General features: G+C 42.0%; 1 protein-coding gene across 7 annotated transcripts in view; it reads right to left on the reverse strand.

The window, feature by feature from the left end:
- RAPGEF6 (Rap guanine nucleotide exchange factor 6) overlaps window positions 1-13,148 on the reverse strand; it is a 985,108-nt gene that overhangs the window by 175,251 nt on the left and 796,709 nt on the right. For all 7 annotated transcript variants that reach the window (XM_086931538.1, XM_086931540.1, XM_086931537.1 and 4 more), the window contains one exon: window positions 6,306-6,486. In XM_086931538.1, the coding sequence (XP_086787664.1) occupies window positions 6,306-6,486 (181 nt within the window). The remainder of the gene's footprint in view (window positions 1-6,305; window positions 6,487-13,148) is intronic.

Raw genomic sequence — 13,148 nt, forward strand, 5'->3', positions numbered from 1 at the left:
CTGGATATTCTCACAGACTTCAGTTTGAGGATGTCATCTTATGTCTGAGCTTTTGTCCTGCTGTAGCGCCTTGACGCCCTTGGGCTAAGTTAGCGCTCTATAAGTTTATTATTCATTCATTTATCATCAGGCAAAGCTCCAAGTGTGCCAACTAGTTAATAATTACTAAGTAATAAAGTAACAAGCTTTTTATAGAGAAAATAAACACCCATAAAACTCATGACTCACATTTCATCCTAACATCCAATTCAAAACACCAATTACAATGTGAAGCACCCTTAACCGAATTGATCCAACATATCTCTTACAACAAATTAAGTTTGATCTGTGGCCAGAGGCTGATGCTTCGCCATGGTTCAAAGTTTGCATTCTTAATAAGGGGTGTTTTTACATTCTCATTAGCAGCAGTGGACCACAACCATCACCTTTTTGGACACTGAAGTTCCTAGATTGTCAGGAGGTTTGTCTAAATACATTTTCATTTCATAATTGAATGATATTGGTGGGTACGAAAACTCTTAATGACATGTTTAATTCCGAGTTATTGTTCTGCCTCGCATGTGTTTTTGGTTTTAAGGTAAAACATTTGGAAATCCTGGACAAGGGATTTCGGCAGATTGGTTTGCTCAATTCCTTTTTGACGAAGGGCGTCATCCGTTGAACATCTCTTGCACGTGTCAAATGATTGGAGAGTATACCTACCCAAAATTAAAGATCTAATAATCTATAATTAGTATTTTGCCAAGAGACCGTAGAACCCTAATTTTTTTCACCTGTAGAGCATGTTAAAATCCCAAAAACAACAAGATATCACACACTGAAACTTGGTGTCTATTGGCATATGGAATATGCATGAGTTTCTCTGAGGATTCATGTCTTTCACTCACGGAGGTGAACAAATAATCAAACAGATGAGTCTTTACTCACAATCTTCTCAATATTTACAGCCTTGAAAAAGACACAGGCCTCAAAAGCACATGGGGGGGGGGGGGGGGGCGTAACACACGTTGGCACAACCTGAATGTACCCGACATTACTTGCATGCACTTTGAAAAATACGTCATTGAACCAACATTGGAATACATCGTGTGAAAATATGTTCAGAAGTCATCATTGGTCTATTAAAGTGATTTAACTTATGTGAGAACACCTAATGAGAATAAAATAAACGTTATGGAAAAAGTAAAAGGACTAACGTGTCAATTTCTTACACAAAAGAATGAAAGAAATACGTGACTGCACTGGATTATTATTATTAGACCTTAAAATCGTTTTTGGCTAAAACCACGCACACCAAGGTTCCCAACATTATTCAGGAGGTCTCAAAACCTACAGTAACATCATCCTTCACTAATTTCATACCACTGACAGAAGATCAGGTATTAAAAATTGTGTCGACAGTCAAAGCTGGATCCAAGCTGGATCCTTGTCCACTATCGGCGCTCTTACCGGTGATGGACTCGATCATACCAGTCCAGCCACAAGTCTGCAACTCCATCCTGCTCTCAGGGATATATCCCCTTAATCTAAAAACCACACTGCTCAAACCACTGCTAAAAAAAAACAGGAGCCGATAAGTTAGAACTAAAAAACTATCGACCCATTGCCAGTCTCCCGTTCATGGCCAAAGTGGTGGAAAAGGCCATGAACATACAATTAACTGAGTATATAGAAACCCATAAGAAGTTAGATGACACTCAGTATGGTTTTCGGAAATACCATGGGACTGAAACCGCCCTTATTAAAGCATCCGAAGATATAAGAATAATAAGAGACCAAGGCGGTACAGCGGTGTTGGTACTGCTGGACCTTTCAGCAGCTTTCGACACGGTCGACCATAGTATTTTGGTCGACCGTGTCGGGAAAATGGGCATTTCCTCCACGGCAAGAGCTCTCCTCGCTTCCTTTCTCTCTGAGAGAACGCAGGCCGTCACTCTTGGCCCTTACCAATCTGCTAAACTGTCACAACCGTGTGGGGTACCTCAAGGCTCATCCTTGAGTCCGACACTTTTTAATATCTATGTGTCGGACCTGGCCAATGTCATCAAGGCACATGGGATGAGCCTAACCTCCTACGCGGACGACACTCAATTGGTGATGGCAATAAGAGGTGATGGAGAAGAGGTAGCTAAAAGATTCCAGAGAGGTTTGACGGAAATAGGTGAGTGGATGGCAGCGAACTGCCTAAAACTTAATTCGGAAAAAACCGAGGTAATGATTTTTGGACAACTCTCACCAGAATGGCCCGCCTCGTGGTGGCCCCAAACTTTTGGTGCCCCCCCCAATCCGGTGACTAAAGTAAGAAACCTAGGAATACTTTTTGATAACCATTTAAACTTCATGGACCATGCTAGCAAAGTGGCCTCTATAGCCCATCACAAACTACGCATGATTCGAAAAATAAGTCCTTATCTTCCTACTACTGCCATTAAAACTCTGGTGAGCTCACTAGTCCTGACATCCCTAGACTACTGCAATGGGCTTTTCATCAACTCCCAAGTTAGAGTTATAAAAAAACTGCAGACCATACAGAATGCGGCAGCACGTCTTATTCTGGTAATTCCTAAGTTTGCTCCTCTCTCTGACGCCATTCCAAAACTACACTGGCTGACGATTCAGAACAGAGCTAGATTTAAATCACAGTGCATTGTTTACAAAGCACTAAACAAACAGGGCCCGCAGTTCCTTAAAGACCATCTACGTCCTTACCAACCTATACGCCAGTTGCGCTCCACCAACAGCAACCAACTAACGGTACCTCGCACCAGAACAGTGATGTGGGGAGACCGACGGTTTGTGGTAGCAGCTTCCAAACTTTGGAATACTCTACCCCAGGACAATAGAGCATGTCCCACACTACTCCAATTCCGCAAAAAACTGAAAACCTGGCTGTTCAATAAATAAGTTCTCGGTATAGAATAGAGGTCTGAGCAAGGCAGCTTATTTAACATCAAGCTGGCAAATTAATCAGCCCCAAGACACCCTAGGGTATATGCTGCGCTTTATAAATGCGAATAAATAAATAAATAAATAGGTACACTTTACCCTCATTTGCCAAATTGATAATTTGAAGACTTTTAGTTGGCCCTAACCTCAAGAGGGTAATCCCTCAGAAAAGGGGTATTATTCAAAACAGGAGAGAAGTTTGGGTCCACTTACTCTTGTTCAAATCTCTTGCATTGAAGCAGTGGAGAAGCAGTGGAGAAGCGTGGCTCAATGTGGAGAAGCGTGGCTCAATGGTTAGAGCGGCAGACCCTGATGCAGAGGTCTGGCCCGGGATCAGGGTTCAATCCCCGCCTCGGCGGCTCTTGGACTCAATCTCCCCGGACCTGATGATTCTCGCCTCGGTGCCTAGTCTAATCATGGGTCCCACTCTGTGACTCTGGGCAATAGCTTGCTTAATCTAAAACAACGGCCCCAGCAGCGCTTGGATGCCTGGCTTCACCTTGGGAGTGCCCAGGAGTGGACATTTCACAGGAAAGCCAGGAAGGGTTCCACAGCGGTATGAATACAGCGCTACGAGACCTCAGGGTAGAAGTGTGCTATATAAATACAAACTATTTGCATGTGTGCCAGACACCTCCATGGAGAGACCCCCGAGCACCCAGTATCCTGTCTGCCTTTCTTCTCTCAACATTGGCGCACTGATGACTCTTCCTGTTACCTGTGCATGTGACCAAGGCACCCAACCCTAGAGCTGATCATTCCTATTCCCATGTGTGCTGCCCATCTTCACATGCCCAATGAGTCTTGTGCGAAGGCACAACACAGTTACTTTCAACTTGTCAGCACTTCCACGCTGTAAAGGCGCACCAGAACTGCCCCTGCTCCTCTGTCCTCTTAAAAATGGCAACGAGGGTAGCAAACTATTGTAGTTATGCAGAGGCTTATTCCGATATTTAACAAAATATTTTGAGTAGATGCTCGTTTCTAAATTGTGATTGCAGACTTTCTCGTGAAACACAACGCACAACATTTTCATTTCCCAAGATTTCTGGGGGAAATACCATTGTGCCATTGTTTAAGAGTTCGATCTACAACTAATATAGCGATTCATATTTGACAGAAGGGTGTATAGATTTGAGATTGAGTGGTTGATCGACCACAGTGTTAAGTACCAGAACATTCTTAGATAACCAGGGAATCGCTGTTCATACTCATAATGAAGGATTATTATTGTCACAGCAAGTAGCTGACGGTGGAAATACCAAATCATTGTCTTTTAAGAAGTACAAGTACTCTTTGTATTCAGGGACACAGTACAACTGATTAGATGGCAAAAGCCTAATGACAGGAAGACCGTACACAGTCAAATAGCGCAAATTAAACATTTTCCGATATGTTACTGCTAGGAGGAAGTGAAATGGTCTATTCGTAAGACTGAAACGAGAAGCGTAAACCTGTGTGAGGGAAGAAAACAGATGCATGATGTATTCACACTTAAGAGAAAAACGCTGAAATATTCCAGAGGTCAATGACAGACTCACAAATGAAGTGGTTCGATTAAAGTCCAATTAAGAAGGAAACAGTCTGGTTAGAACTAACAGAACACGGTGGATAAGGTAATAAAGCCAGAATGGACTCACCCTAGTATACTGAGTGAGCGTAGGGAGGCACCGCTGACAGAAGCAGTGGTGAATAGCGGATGCCCAATATCACAAATGTGTAAATAGAGTGGTTAATCACCTTAAAGTCAGTGAGCTTGGACATGTTGTTAGAGAAAATTAAGATAAAAGAAAACTGATGGTCACGGATTAACAAAATAAAGGACTACATGGTTTTGTTAGGAGAAATGAGAGGACTAACATTGGTGCAGCTTCAAGGGCTGTGACATTACCAGCCCAAATATCAATTCGTAAAACATTTTATTTATATTTTTAATATATATGCATCATTATCTGAAACCTTAAATTATTTAGCTATCTAACAATGGACTTCACTGGAAGCATATCATGCTCGAAACGAATTCTGAGCAGCCTGGATATACAATTAGAACATTTTCTGATGTGTTTTCTACTGTCCCAAGCAGTTCCTAAAAATATTTCCTGACAATATTTCAAAAACAAAATCTGGACGGCAGCACAAAATATATTAAAGCAATAAATATGGCTAGACAATTCACCACAGAACAGGATCAATTATTAAACATTGGCAGTTCAAGATGTAGAGCATCGCTAGGCGTATGCATTACCTAAAAATGAGCCATCTTAGGTCAACTTATGGAATTGCAACATTAGCAGGTCATGAGCTAATAAATGTTCAGGTTTCTCTTTCCAATGGTAAAAACCACCTAAATAATTGAGTGCCTTGATTTCTTCAAGAAGGTATGGGCAGGCCACCCATGGATATGACAGGGCCCGAGTACAGCTGTAGACAATTGATGAGCAGGACCGGCTTTCAGGTGGTGCGACCAGTGCAGCTGCACCTGGCACCGACTCGGGTGGGGGGCGCTGTGTTTAAAATCAATTATTAGCTTAAAAGCATGTGCCCAGCAGTTTTCAGGCAACAACAAAACTGTCAAGTTAACTCTGGTGATTAATGTTCCTGCTTGTGAGAGATTGGAGATTTGTCTAGTGGCAGTTTTGTATCATCATAATGTAGCGAGAAGAGTTAATGTGTTTGCCGCAGAGAATGTGTACCCTTCATATCACAGAATTGAGTGTAAGTGAACTATGAGTAGCGCTATAAAAAAATTAAATGTTTGTCAGAGAGAGGCTATCGACAGATGAGGCACACCCTTGGCGAGTGGTACTAAGAGATTCATTTAGAAGGTCATGGTGAGTGTGGGTGCAAGAAAAAGATTGTTGCACCGGGCGCCACCAGCGCTAAAGTCAGCCCTGATGATAAGGTATAGCAAGATGCCAGTGAGGTATAGCAAGATGCCAGTGAAGTCATAAACATTTGGGTTAAGTCTTTATACATATCACCCAAATTAAACCATGTGTAGCGTCACAATAGTTGCTAATAACCCCTCTGATGCTTGTTCGTATTTTCGACCTATAGTCACAATTCTTATCATATGACAGCTCATCTCCCCGTCCTCTGCAGATAAGCTTTTTACCACCGCAGGAAGGATGTCTGATATTCGGCTGAGCTACTGCTCCTTCATTGTGTTACAGTTTTGCAGAACTTGGGCACGCAATACTGAAACCCGTGCTACCCTTTATATCTTTCGACCCAAAGGAGTAAATTGAATCGCCATTCATACTTATATTATCAACTTGATGATGAAAACAAAACCAACAAAGAAGAAAAAAAAAACTCCCTCTCCCTCCCCCCCAAATACAAACTTTCCCACTACTTACCAATGTCATCATCAGTACGGTCCGCAGGATCTTTCTCAAGGCACTCTCGCACCACATCTCGCCCGAGTAAGGCATCTGAGGCCCTATCGATGTCTTCATCTTCCTCCTCTTCATCCTCCGAATCCACAGGAGCCTCAGGTAGGCCAGTTAAGTCCACATCCCCCATTTCACTTTCTGTCGCCTGCAGAAAAGACAAAATAGACTTGTACTCTACTATATTTGTAAGACACTGGAGAAATGCACTGAGAACAGAGTCTAGAATTCCAGGTTTGTAACATGGTGGCAGAGTTTTTATGAAAATTAGTTATCAAAAGCCATGGGCATCAGGTCCAAAAACTGAATATAATCCTGAACTATATGTATTTAAAAACACCTAGGAAAGTATTGGGAAAGAACAGAAGAGTGTGTATATCTTTTAGTTAACTCAGGAGCTTAGATGGCTTGGTTTTTAGGAAATATTGAGACTTAATGAAAAATGCTCAGAAATAAGTCCCAAAAGGCAAGAGCAATATTTTCGGACTTAAGTTGTTCGATATTTATAACTGCAGTGAGTTTGCACTCACTCCTACGTCTCTTTACTGTCTTCGAAACAGAAAGTAATGTATACTTCATGTGGCTAATTCAATTCCGGTAATCAAACGTCCTTAGATATATCATGCATCTGATACAGTAAACTGAGCATTCAACATTTCTACTGCCTTAGATCTGTTCAAATGTATTCACATTGACCTCAATAATGTATACATTGTTTCTATGTTAAAATAACGATCAAACACCAACAAGCTAGAGAGAATCCCACATTTTAGATAATTTGTACACAACAAACATTGCCCCATAGGCGGTTTGGAAAGAAAATGAAGGCAACATTATTTTCTGTAAAAATAAAAAACTATCCTCTCCATTTTCTACTGAGCACAGTCCATCTCCAAAGCCAGCATGAAGACCGATAACAGATCTTTTAAATCAAATGGTTAAACTCTGCGCTGCTATTCACCCGAAGGCGGTCTTCATCAATACTGCTGTTTAACTTGAACCTTTTAAACTTAGTCGTCTGTGCGACAGTAATATTTTACAGCATCTGCTGTAGCAGCACTCTGAATACCTTTAACAGATGTCTACAATCATATGTTAAGCCACTCACTGTTCTCCTGTAGGCGTTGCTGAACAAATTTTATGCACTTCAGAAGATTAATAGAATTTTTACAGCATATTAGAAGTCTGCAGCAAAGCAAAATTAAAATTGCTTGCTGCAGTGCTCATACATAAAGCTAGAGGGGAAGAGTAATTCTTGCAGTTATATGGCCCCTAAGGAATGCTTGAAAGTGTAAAGACTTAATGGACATGTACAAAAAATATACTTGTTAAAATAACCACACCAAATCTTAACTGATTCGCAAAACAACCATTACGGTATAGGTTTACACCCAAAATATGCTACTAGTTTGCATTAAAGAACACAATCAAATGGCTTCATAAGGGATGCTTTCCCCTTATAAAACATAAGGGCCCTTTCTTCAGCAGATCACATCCTTGGATAGCCACCCCATGTGTCTCTCTGATGCCCAGAGAGGCCTCCTACCTGCCAGCCTTCTCCTTTGTGGGAGAAGTGTGTCCTGTATTTATCCTGGATTCATGCACACAACTCCTGTCACACGCAGACGGTACTCACTCAACTGCTCCATGTACTGAAGGCCAAGAGCAGGCGAGTAAGACTGGGGCTTCCAGAGTGACCTTGCAGCATTGGAGGCACAGCCAGTCAGACTGAGCTAGCTTCTTGAACCAATGCTCTCATCACTATGTCAGTTCCATTGACGAACTAGAAAGCGAACATTTCTTAACGTGGTGGTTTGTTTCTTTTAAACTACCAGTCGAGGTGCTGATGTATCTACCTCGTTTCTTGTCTATGGTTAAAAGAAGGTGGAGGCTGAGGTATCAACTAAGAGTGGCATGCTTTGCTTTGATGAATGAGGCCCAGACGTGTCCCAGACTAGATACAACAAGTAACAGCGGCTTGCACATGATGCGTTACTCAAATGTGATTTTTGCATGCAGCAGATATAGAGTGCAAGGTTGGTGTATCCTAACTTTGTTAACAGCCAGATCTTTATGTGTGCGAGCATTGAATTGACTGAATTTTGACGAGAAACATAGAAGAATTCTGAATGGAAATAATAAGGTTTGCTTGATGGAGGAGTAAAGCGGCTTGTGATTCGTCCATCACACCCACTCACATCTGAGGTGCTCGTAAATTATCTATCAAGGAGGAGAATCTTAATTTTCGAAATAAATTACTGCATATTCTTTCTAATGCAAACGCTTGGGAACAGGATACTCTTTCCACGATTCTCACTGCACCATATCTAAAATCACAAACAGCTTTTATTACTCAGTGCAGAAACATTTCCTGCACTTCTAGAGTAGAAGTGAGGGTGCAATAGGAATAAAAAACAGAATGGTTAAAACTCTAGCAGAATAAAAAAAATCCGTTTGAGGAGCATAACAAATGCCTTGATAATCCCTGCTTGTCAAGCAGACTTCATTCTAAAAAGGCTTCATTTGAGAGGTCGAGTCCAAGATTACTTAGTCAGTCTAACACACAATCAATCTTAAATACGACTATATTTGCACAAATTAGACTATAAAACCTAGCACTCAAGAGCATTCCTCAATTTATGGCTGTTTCTAGTCGCATCCAAAGTACACATTTCGACACAAAAGACATTAAAAGAATCGGAAGCTGTAGTATGCAGAAAGCAAGTAAACTGTGAGGTGAAATACAAGCAGTAATTCAGTCAGATAAAAAAGTCACTTTTATGTATCATTTCTATGCCACGAAAGGCTTAAGGGCTCTTGACAGCGGTATAATTGCACCGAAATAAACATGAAACCAGTAGAAAAGGGACAAATTCCATTTTTTGCCTTGAACAGAAGCGACCCTGTGACACGTGCTACTTTGGCGGAGGTATATGTGAAGCGTTTCACAACTGAAAGCTCCTACTCACATACTCTTAAATGCTTGACGGCAAGAGATACTACCCCAACCGGGACCATAACAGTAACGCACCCTCTTCAGAAACACAGGCCACGAAGAAGCACTAAATATACAACGCTCTGAAGTGAACTCCAGCAGAGACAGGGAGGCTATGAGGACGTGCAGCAGGGAAGTGACAAGGTCTACTATGCAGCCATGTTTTGCACGACCTGCAAGCCACCAAGAATGACTTGGGGCACGCGGAAATTAGGGTAAATAGAAAAGTATAGCATATAATAAAATAAGAAAACCCTGCTCGTCCCCCACTTTTAATGTATTTTTTTTAATGTATTTCATGTATTTCTTTTTCGTGAAACCAGCAGCAGGGACAACAGAGAGCTTGATATATGATATAGGAAATATAAAAACATAAAACCAAAGGTCTAAGTGGGGATGGAAGGGCGGGCCCAAGAGTGGCTTTTAACCAGAGAGTGTTATCGGAAGAGCTGGGCTTTCCGGGGGGATGCCAGCTCCTGCTTGGGGGTCTCGCACTGATCTAAACTCACAGCCATGGACAGCACATCGACAGTCTTTTCTAGATCTATTTGCCCTGGTAATGAAACTTCTAGAATACACGTCGGACCGCTCCATTAATTAAAAACAAACTGCTACCATTCCAGCAGCTACAGACAAACATTGTTGCCAACCAACTTCTTGCATAGTTTAACTAATCTGGCTTTGCCTTATTCCATGACACCGAAATAATCCTCCTAAACCAAGAGGACGACCATTGCTGTCACAGTGAGAGACTTTGGGAAATCGTTGGCTGAGTTGGTTCGACTTTTCTGCAGAATCCTCTCCAGGCACTTTCAGTTGTTGAAGTCTGGGATACTAGTAGTAAAATACTCAATTGTTCAGTGGTCCGCAAAACACACTGATCAATTGGGAACATTTCTCTCCACATCATCTCAGTTGAACTTTGAAGTCCCACAGGGGCCACAACTCACTTTAATATCCTTCTCTGCCTCCTGATCTAGCAACTCAGTCTTAGCATGACACGACCCAGCCTTTCCATTGGCACACCAACTAGCCTGATTGTGTATCATCCTGCCTTACTACCTCTGCCATTTGGATGCATCACCAATTTCATGTCTTGGTTCTTCGAGCAGAAGGATGATCAGCTGTCCACAATGAAACACACAGGATTCCAAACCTTCCAGGAATACAGTCAGATCTTGAAAATCATCTTTCTATATCACCTGTATATGAACTGAATGAATTGTTTGTGCTATCACAAAACAAACAAATGAACAAATGACCACACCTATATACATATATAACAATCAAAAATCTAAACCTAGCCGTTCTGCCAATTAAGGAATTCTCCACCCACAGCGGGAGCAAGTCTGCATGTGTTGCCTGTGGGGGCGCTGATACCTACAGAAGGGGAGTCGGATAAGTGCAATCAGTAGATCCAGCCGATGTAACACAAGGCTAAAGTAAACTGTCTGAAGGGAACCCTCAGTGTATTTGGTAATGACCTAATACAACTTCCCCTTCCACTTGTAGATGCAGAGTTCTGAGAGAACTAGCCAATTCTACTGTATCACTCCATCGGGGAACCCCATGCTTGCACAAGACCAGAAGAGTCCATCTTAGGGCTACAGCAGACTTCTGCAAGAGATTTAGAAGAAGTAAACCCTTTTCTGGCACTACAGCAGATCTAAGTTCCCTGTGCAACTACTTCGGACTTAAGACCCATCTTTACCCTTCGACAATAATACCCCAGGCAACAATAAAACATGTAAATGTATAAATACAGAAGTATATTTTTCTCCAGTATGAAAAACAGAGGTTAAACTGAAGCCTTGTTTTAGCTTGTTTTGGGTATTATATCTTACTCTGTTTAAAAAAAAAGTGAAATACACCGCAAAACACGGATAAGTTGCAGTTGTGTTTACAAATTAACCCCTTCCCTGCTGCTGTTGGCCGTCGCGAGCACTACCTCGCTGGTGTTGTGAATGTCATACGGCCGACGCGGCCCCGTCCACTTATTAAACCCGCCACGAAATAACGGTTGCGGTTAAGGTATTAAGACAAAAAAAACCACTGAACGGTTAAAGTTATGGATAGGATCGCAATCCACAACTCGTACACCAAATGCAATCCTCATGACCCTGCCCTTTATCTGACAGATGCAATTCCAAATGTAAATAATCGTATAGATACAATTAAGTACCCCACACATTATGAAAGAGAATCCTATTTTGTATTATTTATTGCTTTGAGTATGTGTTGTTATTTAATGGCAACTGTCTGTTATTTATTGCTATAAATATTGAGAGGTCATAAGCATTACCAACATCACAAACTATAAGCTTTGAAGTTGAGGATTGGGGGTGGGGATTGTTACGAGGTTTCATGGTCCGCGCCTGATTAGTAAACCCAGGAGCACGGACACTTTTTTTTTTTTAAGTGTAGGGTGGAGGTTGGGAGTAGCTGTTTATACAAGCCCCTCCCCCCCCACTGACTCCTGGGGGCAAGTTTGTGCTCGCCTCATTTCTTTATGGGGCCTTTCCAAAATGATTGCAGGACAGGGAAACTGTCCTCTGTAATAATTGCTGCAAGAGAATATTTTCTATTGTTGCCAGCCAATCAGATCGGTCAGGTCTGTTTTATTTATTTATTTTTGGAGTGGCCAAATATAAAACAGACGATGGGAGAAAAAGATCCCTTGTTCAAGAGGATATGAGTAGTTGTAAAAATATGGTCTACAGACGGTCCTCAAACCCAGGTTCGAGAACCATCAGTAGATTAATGGTCCAGATATCGCTATCATTATTGACAGGTCAATAAATGTACACAACAAAATTACACCAAACCAAACAAAAGCACATCCTTGATAACATTTCCAATTTAATGCTAAGTGTGAAATTATTCCATACAGGCATTTTTTCGTTAGCACAGTTCAAAGTTTCCTATAGGAGTTAAAATGGGGAATGCCACTTTTCGCACAACACCCTCTTTGTTTGCCATTTATGATCGGATCAGTACGAACATTTCCAAATCGATAGTGAACTGGAGGAATATGTTTTTGGGAACGTTTTGTGCAGATTTGCCAAATGGTACCAAAGTTATTAACAAAAAAAACTCCTTTTCAATTAAAAGTCTTAGGCAGACAAAGATCAGGTTCCTCTTGGCTTAGCACGTTGCCCACTCCACTCCCCTTGTTTATTCTCCAGACAGCTGAAGAAATCATCTGACTGTTTCTCGTGATGGGGTATTATTCATTTCCAAGATGCCCTCACGGACCTGCTGCGGACTGGGGCGGGAACTCCTTCTTTCACTCCTTTGCTTCAGCTGTGAATTTTTGGTTGCACTCGCTTGTCCGCGGGAGGGGTGGGGTGTTTGCTAAGGGTTTTTTACAACCACATAGTGCATCACTTGATATACCAATACATAACACGGAGGGGGGCCCACATAGCCTGCTTGCAGGACACGTTGCCAAGGGGAGGTTTCTTGGCTACAAAGGCTCTGGGAGGCCAGTGTTTCAGAACCGGCTACCAGAGGTTTGTCAGAGGAGTGCTTATCTGGATCCACCTGTCTATCCCCTTTCAACCTATAACCATAGAATCGGATGCTATGGGGCAATATGTTCTGGTCGATGGGGTACTTGATGGAATACCGGAATTGTTGGGGTGCGCCTAAGCACCCAATGTGGAGCAATAGACTTGTCTTGCCACCCTTTCTGCCCAATTAGTACGATGGGCCCAGACACCCAGGATAGTCAGGGGGGGATTTCAATTGTGTACTCAACCTTTCAGTGAACCAATCGTACCCATCTCTTCCAAACTCCCCCACTGCCCAAGCTA

This window comes from Lissotriton vulgaris, chromosome 7 (assembly GCF_964263255.1).
Source record: "Lissotriton vulgaris chromosome 7, aLisVul1.2, whole genome shotgun sequence".
Taxonomy (NCBI): domain Eukaryota; kingdom Metazoa; phylum Chordata; class Amphibia; order Caudata; family Salamandridae; genus Lissotriton; species Lissotriton vulgaris.